Source organism: Seriola aureovittata, chromosome 3 (genome assembly GCF_021018895.1).
Source record: "Seriola aureovittata isolate HTS-2021-v1 ecotype China chromosome 3, ASM2101889v1, whole genome shotgun sequence".
NCBI classification, from domain to species: domain Eukaryota; kingdom Metazoa; phylum Chordata; class Actinopteri; order Carangiformes; family Carangidae; genus Seriola; species Seriola aureovittata.
This window is the reverse complement of record NC_079366.1, coordinates 9,623,628-9,640,623: the sequence shown is the minus strand read 5'-3', so window position 1 is coordinate 9,640,623 and position 16,996 is coordinate 9,623,628. Positions and strand designations below refer to the sequence as shown.

The window sequence follows — 16,996 nt, the reverse complement described above, 5'->3', positions numbered from 1 at the left end:
AATGAGAACAAGCAAGTCCGGGGTTTTCAGTTCAATGATGACACAACCTCAGAGCTGTTACCATTTTATTCATATTAACACCAACCTCATACATAAGATACTAAAGCCTAAACAATCAGGCCTTGATACATTCCCTTTTTGAGCTACACAAATCATCATGACTTACACCTGAAAATAGAGACAGTATATATGCTGTATATTTACTGTATATACATTATATTTATACTGATTGCCCTTACATGACTTAACAGTTTTAAAAAAAATAGGCGTCATAGGTTTGACAACAGCATCCACCCAAGCACAGATGAACACATTTACTGCAGTTGATCAAGACACAGAAATACTGACAGTAATGATAAACAATCCACTAAACTTTTTCTTTTTTTTTTTTTTAAATGGAGTGTAGTCAGATTACAGAGTAGGGTGAAAAAACAGAAGCCAAACAAAGTAAAACACAAAAACAAAAAAGAAAGAGAATGAGGAGTGTGTGGTGAAAAGATTGTGAGTCACCGGCAGGACAAACTTTAACAATACGTCCCTCTGCCCTGACCATCAAACTACCACATTGCATGCTGATGAGCTCATTGCCATGACAACACGACAGCCTCAGAGGCCATGAGGTTACTTGAGGGGTGGGGTGATGTGGCAGGAGTGTGTGTGTGTGTGTGTGTGTGTGTTTGGTGTGAACTTTTTTTGGACATTAAACTGTTAAAGCTGTTGGATTGAAAGAAATGGCTTTTAGTTGCAGATTGTGTTTGCTTTTTTTTAATACTGCAACTCCAAGTTATACCAGAGCTGTGTGGTTGCATTCATTCTTCACTTGACTTTGTAAATCACAACCACATTTTTTGTTTAAAGTACCATGCCAGTGCTTTAAGCCCAAATCACATACTTCACGTCACAGCTCGTCTATTTCCAAACCATGCTGCTGTTTTAGAAATTTAAGGTCGTTTTTGAACATCTGAAATCATTTGTTTTGTTGTTTTAATATTTTTTGGAGAAAAATACCCAAGTTCCAGCTTCTAAATCGTTAGTATATATTGCTTTATGTGATAGTGAATTATATTCACTATATTTCTGGGTTTTGGACTGGTGTTCGCACAAGACAAGCAATTTGAAGTTGTTGCTTTGGGTTTTTGGAAATTGTCATTGTAACTGACATTTTTCCCTGTTTTCTGGCTTTCTAATCAACCAGGAAATAACAGGAAGATTAATCAGTACTGAAAATAATCATTATTTGCAGCCAAAATCTTTTGTTCTTTGGTTCCTATTCATTTCTATACAAAATGAAAAGCAATTAGCAGACCACAGAAATTTGCTTAAATTGTGTAATCCATTGTGTCCACACAACTCAGTGTTTGGCTTAGTTTCAAGAGTCTGCTAAATAATTTTCGTAACGCACAGAAATGAGTGGAAACCAATGGCTGCCATGAAGAGTAGGGAAACTTCACCCAAAAATCTGAAACTGTGTTGCATGCTTTGAAAATTTCAGCGAAACTGTTATGTGTACATGACGTGAAGATGCTAAAAATGGCAAACACACCGGTATTAAGCTAAAGGTTATAATGTCACTACAATCAGAGTTTCATCAGTCCTATTCATCTAAAAAAAAATATCAGCTGATCAAAAGCACCATAATACACCATTTACACAGTCAGAAGATATCCTCTCCTGACATAAAAATCACTGTCTATGGAGAGCCATATCAGGTCAACTTTAACCAGGATTATTTGCTAATGGAGTGAGATGGTGGGCGGATTAGGGCAAACACATGATTCTATGCTTTGTCACGTGACCAAAAAACTATTAGTGGAGTTTACAGACATCATCATCCACATAGAAGAGTCAAACATAAACATACAGTAAGGCTCATTGAAAGTAGTCTGCTGGTGAGCAGGTTGGAGAAGAAACATCTGAGCACTAAACAGAGAAAATAAAGGTTTAATGTGGAGGGGAGTGACAGGGATGTCTATGGGGGAGCAGAAATAGAAATGAGCAATTACCCAGCCTTCCTGACAGATATTGGGTTGTCTACCTGTGGGCAGACTACTCAGCATCTGCTGTGCTGCCACTGGAGTGGGACAGAGTCTGTTTTTGTAAACTGCATACACCAAAATCAGTAGAAAATAGCACAACACCGACGCAGCAGCTGCTAATTGTTTTCTAATCGACAGCTCATTGAAGTTAATATTGTATGAGAGTTTAAAGAAAATCCAAGAGGAGCAACATATTACTCAAGACTGAATAATCTCTGAACATATGCAATGGAATTAGTGTGAAGAAAGTGAAGATGAAGAGGAAACAGCTGATGAAGAAGCAGCAGCAATCCTTTAGCAGGGCTAAGCTTCTCCCACATTCATGGCACGCTGTTAACACCCCCTCTCCCTAGCCCCAAAGGCGACTCTACGTCTGATCTAGTCGTCTCCTTGGTGACACAAACACTAATCCCTCATTATGGGATGTAGGCTGTAGCCCTGGTTTTTTTTTATTCCCATATCACACCACTCCAAATGGAGCAGATTACTGTAATCTGGGAACACTGGAGCAGACAGATTAGATTAAGCTCATTACACACATAAAATATGGGAAAAGGGGTTAAAAACACCTCAGTCCATTGGTTAAACACACTTCAGGGCAAGCACACACGCACACATACACATTTTTTTGGTCATCAATGGACACCGAAAGACTCTCTGAGCTGGTGTCCAATGTAAAACGATGAGTCTTCTAACAGATCTCTTCATTAACATCTCTCAAAGGAAAGATGGGAGTATAAAAAAACAATTAACAGAGTACAGGTAAGGTCTGTAAAGCCGTACTTCAGAAGCCGTTTTCTGTAGTGTCTTTCTAATTAAGTGCAAATAAGGCTACCTCTCCCTTAGCTCTTGAACGCATTTCAATGTTTGCTTTAATTTGTGTCTCTTTGTAGTTACAGATTTACTCTCAGCTATTGTGGAAGGAAACCACAAGTGACACAAGTTATATGATCAATTGACAGAATTAGCAGGTTGGTTCATGCAGTTGTCATGGGCATGAGCAGCACAGCACCATGCTAAACATGCTTAAAGTATCAACTGTAGTGTCTGTTTTATGAGTATGTATGAGACAGAGAGAGACGATATAACAGTACTCCAGCCAAGTCTCTGCTCCTTTTTTCTCCTCTTATCCAGTCCGTTTCCTTTTCAGCGATTCCAGCTGAAGCAGAGAGAAAAGGAGGACATGCAGTACGCTGCGTATATGCATACATGAGAATGATGAAACATTGGTTTCATTGGCTGTACATAGCAGGCCTTACCTCACTGTCTACCATCTTCAACCTGCCCAGTGCATCCTTGGCAGCGTCCTATAAAAAAAAGGATGATAATTTTACACAAGAACTGACGCACGCACGCACGTGCACACACACACGCACACACACACACACACACACACACACACACACACACACACACACACACACTACAATCAGCCCTGACCCTGCACTCACTCTGTTGCCTTGGGTGGAGTATTTCTTCACCGACTCAGCAAGTCCTTGGCTGAAGCGCCGCAGCACATTTTCATATTCTGCACGTGGTGGAGGGACATGTGGGTTATGTGCTTCAGAAGTTGAGATGTATATTTACATATAAAGTACATACTGGTTTATATTCTGTGTGTGTGTATGTGTGTGTGTGTGTGTTACCTGTCAGCAGAGCAGGAGAGGCTCGCTCCAGCTGTGCTTTCTGCCACTGCAGTCTGTGTGTGACCTCTTTGTGCTGATGGATGAGGTCAGATGGGGGATCCCGCCGATTCTTTCGGTACTCTGCAATCTGAGAGACACGTGTCGTGACTGATGAGATCTTCCTGCCTTCAGGCCATTACGAGTATTAGAGAACGAGATGTTGCAGATGGGCTTAGACCACACACACACACACACACACACACACACACACACACACACACACACACACACACACACACACACACACACACACACACACACACACACACACACACACACACACACACACACACACAAAAATACCTTTCTCTCCAGCCGCTCCTTGTCATAGTTGAGGAGACTGAAACTGTGGAGTTTGTACTGTGGAGGAGAGTTGCTGGGGTTACTGCTCCTGCTGCTCGCTTCATGTCTGGGTTTAGACCGAGGGGATGGAGCCTGATTCCAACAAACACACACACACACAGACTGAAACATTCAATCTTTTTGCGCCAGTTTTTCACTTCTGCATTTACAGGCTTTGGGGGGCTGCAGGATGACTGTATAGGGCAGCGGCTCAGGTCCTGACCAAAGGCCAGGTTATGCTTGAAACAAACTTTTTTCTACGACAAGTCTTGTGACGTGTCTTGAATGATGTGTTGTACAAAATAGGCAGAAGTGTTTAAAGCTGACACAAATGTCCACACTACAAGGTGGGGTGAAAAGTCTGCTGTCATACATCAGGTTTCCATGCAAGTGCTTCCATTCCATTTCCAGTGCGGCAAATTCGTCATGCCAGAAAATCCGCAGAAGGAAATGCAATTTAATGTGTCTTTCCATCTGGTACTATTGGTGGTGCTCGTTCTTCAGTCAGGTGCCGTTAAACAATTGCAGAGGAAGGAGTGCTGCGAGGTGATGTGATTAAAAACGTGCCAGTCAAACCTCAAAAGGTGCGAAACATGGTGGAGATATGATATTTCTGTCTGTCTCATGTATAAATGTGAGGAAGGTTACAGTCTCCTCATCGCTCTGCACAGATCTGATGTTTTCGCCTCTGATCATCTCTACAGTGAAATTTTGAGCGACTAATAAGTCACATGCTTCATGTATGTCATGATTTATTTAAGTCTGTTTCCATTGTGCTTTGTGGCATTTTGTTTTTATTGATACTTCAGCCAAGCGTATAACTTTTTTTTGCCGTTTCAAACTTCTTTTTTAAATTCTACCATTTCCACTCACAAATTGAAAATGCACATAAAAATAGATGGATACACGCTAATAGGGAGGGTCAAGATGTGATAATGGTTAACTCGTGGATAAAGTTACACACTTTAAATATCTCTCCTCAAAGGCATTCATGGTGCTGCACTTAGTTGGACAGAAAAAAGTTTAAGTTGTAAAACTGTATGATGCAGCCCCCAATTCCAGCTCCAGAAAGGTGTGTGGTGTGATTTCAGGCACCGTTCGATGATCTGACAAGCAGATCATTTAGAGCTCACTGACCTTTTGACACCGACAATTGCGACTATCCAATTTTCAGGATGGCACGCTGCACAGAGACATCACACAACAAGCTCCTAAGGACAAACATGATCTGTCCAGCTGGAACCTTTGTGAGAAGTTTGCATATTCCTTCTGTGTCCTCTGGAGGAAAGACAGGGATTTGTTCTACTCTGGTTTCCCTCCACAGTCTACAGAAACGCAAGTCAGGTAAACAGCAAACTCTACTCACGCGTTCCTTCTGTTTCTCCGGAGGAGAAAGGGAGGAGACAGGTTCGAGCACCAACCACTTCTCTGTCACTGGCTGGAGATCAACTCCTGATAGAGGCTCTTTGATCTTCACCCTCACCTCCAACTTGCCACCTGTGGCCTTACGTCCATCCATCACCTATGAAACACACACACACACTGTTAGACAGATCGGCCTCTACATGTGTGTATGCGTTTCTGTTTTCATGTTATTAACATTTACCTCTATGATCTCTCTAAGGTCACAATGGTTTTCCAGAGCCTCAAGCTTCAGCTGAGCTGTGCCCACTACTTTGTCTGTCTTGAACAAGCCGCTGTAAACACACAGAAGAGAATACAACTGATGAAGCTACAACAGACTTGAGACTTACAGCATAACACATGCAGAAGAACAGGGAAGCTTCTGCTTATGTGGCCCCAAAGCAGTTGCGGTTTTTACCCTTTGTGGATGATTTCAAACTTGATGCCTTTGGACTGGACGACTCGTTTAAAGCCTCGATGGCTACGGTTGATGTTGAGTTTAAATTGCTCTTTAAACTCTGGACTGTTGGTGTTCTTTACTGTGCTGGTTTTGTCCCTCTGAGCCTCCTCCTACACACACACACATAAATGAATTCATTAAAACACAACTAGATATAAACACAGTGAAGCATCCATAATCTCTCCACTGAATGTGAAAGATTCTTACCGCACTGGGAAAAGGAAACTCAAATTTCACACTTGCATCCAGGTCGTTAGGTGAGACACCTGAAGGCAGACAGGAAGGTGTGAGCACACAGACATTTGACACATCACTGACTGGTTATTTGAGACTTGCCTACCTGAGGGAGCTGGTAAGTTGATGCCTTTGATTACGTACAGCATCAGGTCATTAGGTGCCAGGCTGGAATACATTCTACAGAACAGACACAGGAGTCACGGTCATTCAGAGCCAGCATGAAGAGTGAAACAAACCAGTCAGCATTACTGAGAGCCAAACAACTCAGACTGTTGAATGAGTCACTGCCAGAGTCACCTAGCTGTTAGCTTGGGATGATACTGGAGCCGAGCCAGAGTGAGTCACAGTGAGTCACTCTGACTCATCTCCCACTCTAGTCAGGGAAAGCAATCCCTTTGTTGTCTAAAAAATTTTGTTTTCAAACTTAAACAATTGATATTGTGATGAGACTTAAGGACAAAGCTTCACTGTGTCTCATAAAACTTAAAGATTATAATTTTCTAAAAAATAGATATTTTGATGATCTATTCATTGATTATTATTTTCCATGTTGGGGTGGGACATTGACATAATAAGAGGATGCACATTAGAAAACTGTTTCATAAACTGCTGGTATCCTTTAGCTGTCACAAACAAAGGAATCCTCTCAACGAGTAAATTCAGTCATCTGGGATCCAACAGCTCATTACAAGCACTGGTCACAACTTGAGAACATGACTTATACTGGAATTTGGAGGCAAATATATTGATAATTGTGGATTTGAAAAATCAAAATAAAGATGTATCAGTTGATATTCTTCTTTTTAACAAGGGATAAACATTTATGATAGAGATCCTGTAACTTGGATGGAGTCTAAAATTTGCAGTTAGGTAAACTAAAATAACCCCATCACCACTTCTGCTACTTTTAAGATTTTGAGCAGATGCCCAAAAAAATGGATACACACTTGTAAGGAGGGGCACGATGCAATAATCACTCAGTTGGGGGTAAAGTTGCAGCCCCCCAATTCCAACATCAGAGAGGTGTGTGGTGGCACTGTTCGGTGATCTGACAAGCACTTCATTTAGAGCACACAGACCTTTTAACATTTGAGTCCTGACAATTATGAAAATACATTTGATGGTCGGAACTCTTATGAAAAGTTTTCACATTAGCCACTAAAACACAAAGTTTTATATTAAGTAAAATAAGAATTTGGCAATTAATTGGGCATTTATTGATAAACACAACTAAGCCATTCTAGCAGCTGTGAAGCTGTGCTTTGGGAAAAATACTATTGCACAAAGATTTTTGACCCATTACTGACCAACCAACAGTTGTCAAGATATTTCACTAAAAGCTAAAAATGTCAGCCTGTGTGTAGTACTAGAAGAAACGTCAGGGGATCACTAAAGTCACTATAATTCATCCTCTGGGGCTCATGAATGTTTGGACATAATTTCATAACAATCCATCCAACGGTTGTTGAGATATTTCAGTTTGGATCGAAGTGGACCGACAGACTGACATCCTCAGAGCCCTGCTGCTAGCTTCACTAAAAAGTACTGATTTCAGCTCTTTCTGTCCTGGGAAGCACATACCATTCAAAGAGGATACATTATAATATAAAATCACACGTTCTGAATTAAAACATATTTCATGAGTTTGCTGCTGACTTGATAGTGTTGAGGGTCCTCTCCTCCGTGTGGCACTTGGGGACTGGGTGGCCTTTGGCGTGGGCGTTCTTTAGTATCTCTATGTTCTTCATACATTCCTCAACCAGCTTCTCAAACCTGGAGAGAGACAGAGATGTTCCTTACACACAAGTGCTCATACGTATCTCATACTGAGCTCTTATAGATGGTTTTATTTCTGAAATATCATATGTCTGATCTTTGTACAGACAGCAGTCATAGTGCACCAAGAACTCTATCAGCTTAAACAAACACACGTATTCTCGCGTTTTAAAAATTTGGATCACACAAAAAAGTTCATAGCTTCATCTGAAAATAAAATATGTGGTTTTGAGGCGATGACTATTTTCAGAGCATATCTGAAAAAGATGGAAGCGATGCAGATCCTCAAGGGATGCCTAAAAGGGTAATATATGATGTGTGACAGTTCAATGTATGTGCAACTATGGGAAAAAATATGTTTTAAAAGTTCAAAATATGCAGTGTGACAATAGAAAAACCTTAAAATCACAGTCTGTGTGTTGCCGCACAGAAAGCATCCTCCACAACTGTGCTGAAGTGCGCAGTTGAATGAACCAATTAGTATATGAAAGCAAGATATTTAAAAACATATTAATCTGATGATTCATTTAGAGAGTAAAAATATAAAGCATGTGCTTCTGAATTTACTTGTTTTTCGATTTTAATATCATAAAATCCACCGCATTTGTCATTTCATGTGTCATGGCCAATTAACTAATCCAGAAGTCGTGATGTTTTTCACTGGCTGTCTGTGATGCTTTCATGATGAGAAAATAAAGTAATATTGTTAATTGAGTTGTACTTGCATTTATCTCAAATGCTGACAACAGAAAAGTGGCAGGTGTTAAATCCCATCTTGGCAGCAGATAAGATAACTAATAAAATTATAAACATCCAAATAAAAATGTGCCTTACTTCAGAGCCTCAGCCACATTGCCCAGTTGTGTGAACTTCTGGGAGTAGTCCAGACATTTCTGTAGGTCGAGATACAGAACAAAGGAGGGTGTGGGTAAGAAAACAGATAATAGCCAAAGATAATAAGATACAGATCAGCTGTGATTTGAAACGTGTCTATTTAAAACGCTGCACAACTAGAAAAGTGACAAGCAAGCTTTAAGGACATGATCACATCTGTTGTATTATGTCCACATCAGTATAAGCTGATCGCTGATGCACAGCAAGATTTAGGAGGTGCACTGCTGTACGATATGTGCATTTCCTGACCTCGTGCTGCTTTCGTAAAAGATCCATGAGACCACGGTACTGTTCACTGGAGCGAGGGGAGAGAGGAGAGGTACGGGAACGAGACAGCGAATACTCCTCTTCACCCACTGGGGCGCTGGGAATCTGTGAGGAAGGAGATAAATGACCCATTTTTAAAAAATACTGAGACATAAAATGAGAAGAAGGAGGCACTCAGAGAACTCTAACTTCTAAGGCTAAACAGATCTCCAACTGTCTGTTCTGCCAAGAACTACTCAACAACTTAAATTAAAAGCTAAATTGATTTTTTGACCCTACACACTTTTTAAGAACCCCAGCTCGAGCTACCACCAAAATCTAATCAACTGGTCCTCTGTTTCCTATCTGCCTATCTGGCTACTAGAAATCATGAATATCTGTTTCTTAGCTTGTGTGATATCCTGCTGACTGACAAGAAGACAAACTAGCAGAGGCACCAGCATAATATTCTTCGTAATTACACTAAGGGGCAGAGAGAGTTTTATGAAGCAAAGATGAATAAAAGTGAGGCAAAATGAAAGAACGTCATATGGGATAAGTGGCAACTATATGAAATATGTGAAGTGGAATGATGCTGAAAATCTGCAGAAAGACTCACACACACACACACACACACACACACACACACACACACACACACACACACACACACAGGTACAGACACAAATACACAGACAGTGAGACCATGACGAACACAGAGGTGTTTGATTTCACCCCGTGTTTCCTTCCTACCATCTTCTATTTTCATCACATCTTCAACACCACACGCATTCAGTTGCTCCTGTGACAGCATTGTCAAAACACACATACAAACTTGCTCTGTATATTCTTGTATGTTATTAATTGGCACATGAGAATATATTTATGACCTTGGTGATATCAACAGGCAGGCCAGACTTGGCGGCGGTGATCATGGGGTCCAGTCCCTTGGCATGTCTGAGGTGCTGCGCTGCACCTGTCATGTCCTACAAACGGCCAAACAGCAGCAGGTAAATCAATCAATCAAACCACAGCAACACAACATCTGTTCAAGATTCCAATAAAACAACAAGCAGCTGTGGTAAAGATAGCTGCAAAAATAAATCAAAAATACAAAGATAACCGGGAACCGATCTAAAGCAAAAAAAAAAAAAAGAAAAGAAAAGAAAAAAGAAACATGAATTAAAAAAAAAAAAAAGGCCCACAGTTTACCTTCATCTGTTTGGAGCGCAGTGCTGAACGCAAAAAAGCCTGTCGCCTTAGCAACAGGAAATCCACTTGCTGCTGGGCTACAAGGATAATTAACAGAAAAAAAAGTGAAACTCTGCCTCGTGCAACTCTCAAACACTTATGACACATTCTGTATGTGTAGGCAGGCAGGAGCACACGTGCACAAACCCACACTGAACACACCTTTAGGTCCCAGTTTCAGAGCTGAGGAGCCGCCAGGGGCCTGTGGAGCTGGAGACTTAGCTTTCTGGGCAGGTGGGCGCACTGTGGGCTACAGAGAAGGAAAACATGAGGTTAGGCTCATCAGACAAATGTAATGAACATTAAGATTTTAAAGTACAGTATTGTCCTATTAAAAACTGCAGCAGCCTGAGACATTTGTCAGTTTGATTAAACATTTTCAACTATTTATATTTAACAGCTAAGTCTTGAATATATTCAACAAAGAACTACGGTTTCTCTAAATGACTGCAGTCATGTATTTGGTTACAAGCACAAAGGTAATGCAATAGGCAGGAGGTCCAGTCAGGAAAAACTGTGCTGATTGAATAACCTGCCACAGAACCTGGCACGGAACACGATAAAGCATTTCTAAGTTTAGCCCAAAAGCAATCAGATTCCTTGGCTGCACAATAACAATTTGACCATTTGGTTGTGCTTTTATCTACTTATTTAATTTTTTTTAACCTTGGCAGCCTCTGTTGGACCATCCTCTTCCTCATCTTCTGCGTCTGCATCCTGATTAGCTATTTTCATAGCTGTTTCCAGGACACCCATGAAGTTCTGCTGAGCCCCCTCTGAGCCCTGAAGTGGCGGACAGCCTAGAGGAGCGACAGCACACACATTAATTAACTTTATAGTGCATCCTAGAAACAAATCCTGAAACACACCTGGATTCACAAAGTTACCTGGTGGCACAGGTAGATCAGATAAGTTGACAGGTCGTCCAGCTTTATGAGCTCTGATGGAATCCTGGTATTGCTGTTAAGAGCGGAGGAGATGGTTGATCATTCTGTTATCATTGTTGTGCGATAGTGATGGGGTCAACCATAACAGTGTGGTTTTCTTGCATATAAAACTAAACAGAACAAATTAACAATACAATACTGAGAGAAAGTACAAAATCTTAACTCCCACATGGAAATCAATGTCATCAATTTACTCCCACTCCTACAAAGCAATATACAGGCCCTGTAAGTATTTCATGGTTTTGTCTCCATGTTTTTGTTTTATCTGTTTACCATGCCTCAGCCAAATTTAATTCATGCTTTTCTTGTTTTTTGCACAATGCTTCTCAAAACTCCTCAGAGAACAACATAGATGTTATTGCAGGTTATTCTGGCGGCTGAAATGAGCAACAGTAGTAGTTACAGTCAAAGCAAAGTGAGTCACACCAGTTATTTAGGGGAGTAAGTCAAACGCGCCACCACAGAGCAGCACAGAGCCAGGTATAGATTCAGTTTCAGCTTTACGTTTGTATTATACAATACTTTTTGAAAGCATTTTTCAGTAACATCTTTCAGGTATATTTTAGGTGGATGGTGTGTCTACCTTGACGATGCGCTGATGCATGCGAGCCTTACGATCATCTCCTTTGCTCTTGGCTCCCTCTGCTGCCGACTTATAAATGTCCATCCTCTGCTGCAGGGCTTCTGCCAGACTGCTGGGAGCAGGCAGGGCTTTGGAGGGAACACACACACACACACACACACACACACACACACACACACACACACACACACACACACACTTAATTTTTTTAAATTCAAGAAATTCCACTTTTTTCTAATCACTTGCACTACGCTAACTAGTCAGAAGGAGGGAGTGGGGCTACTAGAGTCTTACCTGCAGTGGCCACCTGCTTGGGTGCAGGAGCAGCGGGGGCAGCAGGCTTGGAGGAAGACTGAGGAGGAGGAGGTGCAGAGCGTTCTGCTACTACGTCTCCTGCAGATGATCAGACACCAGTGGAGAGTTAGACATGGGATATTATTATTATCTAATCAGTTAAGCAGAAGGAATAAGACACAAGTACAAACAATTACAGAGATCTCTGAAAAACTAACTTAAAAGTTTAAAAATATTCAGATGGATGAGACTCTCAAGCTTTAACGTCCTTTGTAACTTACTTTTCTCAAGTTCAGAATTTACTTATGAGGTATGAAGAGTTAATCGGTCCAGTTAACCAGCAGTAGCTTTAAATCTGAGTCTCAGAGAGTGATATTCTGATATTCTGAGGCAGCTTTTGTAAGAGACATTTATAAACATTTATGATGACACAAGAAACTCCTTTTTATCTTTTATATTTAAACTAATTTAAACTAAGACTGCTATCTAACCAAATCATGTGACAGATTATGTGTGTGGATGGCACAAAGATGTAAGACAGAATTACGCCTTCTTGAGAAGAAAACACATTTTGTCTTATCAGCATTCAGCACAAGCTTGAGGCTCAGCAGAGATGTCTGACAAACGTTAAAGGAAGACTGAAAGCTAGAAGTGTCTTAGAGTTGGAGCCATATCCCCAAACTTTTCATCACCTGTACAAGAATGGATATTACAAGTGTGTGCTTAAGTAATAACATGGTTTATAGATTGTAAATAATACTGGACCAAGCACATACAAATTGCTTCTGAGATAAATATACATTAAACCAATTCAAGAATGATCATCAACACTAAAACAGAGTAACTTGTTTAGTAAAATGCAGCATTCTACAGTATCAAAAAGGGTCAATCAATAATGAAGTACGATGCTGTCTCTGCTCCAGAGAATGTAGTATATCACTTAATACAAGGGTTAAAGATGATCAGCAAGGAGTGACTGCACTGATGAGGAGAGTATGGAAAAGTATTGCCAACATCTGTCCACTTTTTGTCCTTTAATCCCTAAATACAGTATCAGCTTCCCCGATAAAGTATGAGGGCAGCCAGAGAACGACCTATAACTGAGCAGGACTCCTGTCCACTGAATGAGGCGGGTGTGGCTCTTTGATTCAGTACATGTGTGGGACCAGGTGTGTGACATGCCTAACAGAACATTAGTATTTTTGCAAAAACATTTGTGTTTGAGACATGCCTTCAACTGAAGACCCAAGAAATGGATTAGACTATGTCAGAGCATTTTGATCAGTATTTAAGGCATAGCACAATGTTTAAAATTGGTTTATAATCAATTTTATTTCATCAGAAAGTGAGTACCACTTTTGGCAGCCCAATTCCCCTGGAGGGAAAAACTTTTTCTGAAAAGAAAACAAGGCTACCATGGATGATTGATGACAAAAAGAGTTAAAAAAAAGAAGAAAGGTTACGTATTCAGGTATTAAGAGATTACACTGACCAGGAGGGGGAGGGAGTGAGGTCAGGTCGACTGGTTTGCCTCTGTCCAGTGCCTCCACAAGCGAGTCCATCTTCTACATAAACGGAGGTCAACATTATTATGATCCAGTTCCTCTCAGAGGCGTTACATACATAAACTATACACTTAGAGAAAAAGACTTTTCCAGATGATGAAACTGAAAGTGGTTATGTTACCTTGGCAGTGAGGTAGTGTTGTTTGGCCTGGTCAATGTCCCCGCTCTGTTTGGCGTTGATGGCGGCGAGCTTATACTCCCTCTGTCTGGACAACACTGCCTGTTTCAGCTCTGAAGGGAGAAAAGGCATAAAGAATGATGTTGTGGCTTTTTGTTGTTTCTGATAATGATGGTTGTCAAATTAATGTCAACGAATTAATTAGTGAGTTAGTCCATGTAATAAACTGTAAAATACATATGCCTATTTACCAAAGCCAAAAACAATTCTTAAACACAAATAACACCAGGGTTCTCTGTACATCTTCCAGCAAAATGCAGCTGAATCAGGTGTTTCTCAGCTCGAGGGCAGCAAACTTCCAGGGGACACAATGATTTGGACAGCTGGACAGCTGGACATCATAGAGGGGAAAATTAATTCCCAAGCTTTTCAAGGTGTCTTATAGGATAATGTCAGGGTGGCTGTCCACCTGCTGAAGCTCAGTCTGTGGTGCGGCAGGACAATGACCCTAAACATCAAAGTAAACCTACTACAGAATGACCTCAAAGAAAATTCGCCTGTTGGAGTGACCCAGTCAAGAGTCCAGACCTTAACCCAACAGAGATGCTGTTGAATGACCCGAGGGAGCCGCTCACATCAGAACTCCTGAGAACACGGCTGAGCTGAAGCAGTTCTATAAGGAAGAATGGTTCAAAGTTCCCTGTTTGAGGTTATAGCTGCAAAAGGAGGTCCAATATGTTAAAAATCTGAAGGTTCACTTACTTTGTTTTACATGAATATCAGATCACAATTTATGACCAATCAATGCAGAAACACAGGTAATTCCAAAGGGTTGCCACTGTACATCCAGTATACGGTGCAGATGAAGCTGAATGGACATAATACTCTGTGTGTTTACCTGAGTGCTGTGCATCAGGCTGGCTGGGTGTGAGTGGAGATATCACAGGTGTTTCTGGGGTGATGGCAGCAGCAGGCTTTTGGGGTGGGGTCAGATGGAGTGGTTTCATATTAGGAGCTGGTGGTGGAGCCTCCCTAAGAGGTTTCTGATTGGTGGGAGGAGAGGGCATCAGCACTGGCTCTGGCAGGTGTCGCTCTTTGACCGGTTCAGACCCTGCGGTGACGTTGGGATTTCCACCGAGAGCGACGGGAGGCGGGATCTCCTCGTCATTGATTGGTTTTCCTTTCTTGACAGATGTTAACATGGACTGTAATGTCTAGGTTTGAAGAAGACAGGAATCATGAACATGTTTTCAACATTACAGAGAACAAATACACACATTTTACAGTCTTACACACTGTATATATAAAAAAGACACATTTAGTAATTTCAAAACATTTGAATGGAGACAAAGTACGGGAATCAACATGGACTGAGGTATCAGATTTTCCCTTTACTGTCTCTATTTTACCTTTAACCCTCGGTCATATCGTCGAACTTTACTGGTCTCTCCTGCAGCTTTGGCATTAGAAATGGCAGTCTTATACATTTCAATACGCTCCAATAGGCAGGACTCCAGCCCAGTTTCCCCACTGGGGGCAGCAGCAGGAACACAGTGGGACTGGGATGTGATGCTCACTTTAGGAGCAGTCGGTGTGACAGCAGGAGGGGTGGAAGCAGGAGTGTTGTCCTCCTCATCCTCCAAAACTTCATTTAGTTCTGCCTATGTACAGAGACACAGAAATGTAAGCTGTTAAGAGAAAAATCCTCACATTTAAAGCAATTCAACAGCTTTGCAATATCATATTAAGGGTTGCAAATGATAATCTGTATATTATCAATAAATCAGTTCATTATTTTCTCGATTAATCTTTTTTTCTGTGAAATATCAAAAAATTAGGGTTATCACAATTTCTAAGAGCCCAAATTTAGTTGCTTTTTTTTGTATGACCAAAATATTTCCAAGAGATTCAGTTTACTCTCACACAGTACATGATGATCAAAAGCAGCAGCTCCTCACACAGGAGAAGCTGGGACCAGAAAATGGCATCTGGCAATTCTGCTTGAAAAATGACTGCAAAAAAAGTTGCCAATTAATTTTCTGACAACTCAGCTCATACAGTTAGTCGATTAATTGATTAATCGACTAACTGTCTGAGCTCTAAAAAAGAAGGGTGTGAGTGTGTTACCAGCAAATCTTCATCATCCAAATCTTCATCCCCTATTTCTTCATCATCCAGGTCTTTCATACAAAGAGCTGCCATTCGCTCTATTTCAGCCATGTGAACAGGGGCTGAACAAAGACAAATATGTCAGAAGAGACACAAAATCATAACTGCGATATCAAATTGTGATCACTATCATATGGACGAGACAGAGAAAAATTGTGATTTGCACTGGGACAGAAATTACTGACTCTTGTATTCCTCACCTTTCCCTTCACCTCTCTTCCCTTGTGATCTCCCTCCTCCCCCTCCTCCCATTAGATTCATCAGCTCTGCCTCCAGCTCTTCATCATTCCCCTCATCATCCATCCCTCCATCTGGGGACAGGTCAAGGAGCAGCCCCATCTGAGACACAGACACAAGGACAGACAGAGAGAGAGAAGGAGAGAGAGAGAGAGCTGCTGAATCATACCCGTTCTTGACACATAATTCACATATCTCAGTATCAGACATGATGTGTGTTACCTGTTTGGCTCGCGCTGCACCCTGACCCCGGGGAGGGGGGTTCCGACTGCGACTCATGGACTCTTACCACCTGAAAGTTAACCACGGAATAAAACAATAGAGCCAGTAGAAAAAAAGGAAAGAGGAGATACGCATGTTAACCGACAGTATCCACGGTTAGAGTCAGCGCTTTTTGTGCCCTTTTTTCAACTGTTTTGTAGCGAGTTAGCTTCACTGCTCGTGTTAGGTAACAGCTAAAACAACATGCAACTCTGTTCTCGTAGCTGATGAATGTGCAAGTAGTCTATATTTATTTACCTCGTCAGCTTCACCCAGCGTGCCGTCGGTGTTACAGCTTGTCGAGTCGGTGATTCCAGTCGAATACTGCCCAGAAGCTAAAAGAGCAAGGGCAGATATATGTATGGAGACAGGAGTTTTTTCTGTTCAGTTCGAGCTGTCAAAACAAGAAAGGTAAGCTGTGGAACTTACTTCCTATATTGCGTCGCCAATGGCAACGCACATCGCGCTTTACGGCTAGACGACACACGCCC

At 41.3% G+C, this 16,996-nt stretch overlaps 1 protein-coding gene across 1 annotated transcript; it reads right to left on the bottom strand.

Moving 5' to 3' along the window:
• Positions 1–50: 50 nt before the first annotated feature.
• Positions 51–16,953, bottom strand: cc2d1a (coiled-coil and C2 domain containing 1A). The gene is made up of 28 exons (XM_056371821.1): positions 16,764–16,953; positions 16,467–16,536; positions 16,208–16,346; positions 15,966–16,069; positions 15,248–15,499; positions 14,737–15,052; positions 13,842–13,951; positions 13,648–13,720; positions 12,156–12,254; positions 11,862–11,989; positions 11,219–11,291; positions 10,998–11,131; positions 10,494–10,581; positions 10,293–10,369; positions 9,971–10,066; positions 9,084–9,206; positions 8,775–8,833; positions 7,821–7,937; positions 6,268–6,341; positions 6,135–6,193; positions 5,886–6,037; positions 5,670–5,760; positions 5,430–5,585; positions 4,025–4,156; positions 3,683–3,809; positions 3,488–3,564; positions 3,296–3,343; positions 51–3,195 (listed from the first exon to the last, which is right to left on the bottom strand). The coding sequence occupies exons 2-28, from the start codon at positions 16,521–16,523 to the stop codon at positions 3,163–3,165; spliced, it is 2,994 nt and encodes a 997-aa protein (XP_056227796.1). The 5' UTR covers positions 16,524–16,536; positions 16,764–16,953; the 3' UTR covers positions 51–3,162.
• Positions 16,954–16,996: the final 43 nt, after the last annotated feature.

Coding starts and splice junctions, on each gene's coding strand:
- cc2d1a (XM_056371821.1), bottom strand. CDS start 16,523: ATGAGTCGCAGTCGGAACCCCCCTCCCCGGGGTCAGGGTGCAGCGCGA. Junction 5,586..5,669: donor ACCTTAGAGAGATCATAGAG/GTAAATGTTAAT, acceptor TGTGTTTCATAG/GTGATGGATGGACGTAAGGC. Junction 3,344..3,487: donor ACTCCACCCAAGGCAACAGA/GTGAGTGCAGGG, acceptor TTTTTTTTATAG/GACGCTGCCAAGGATGCACT.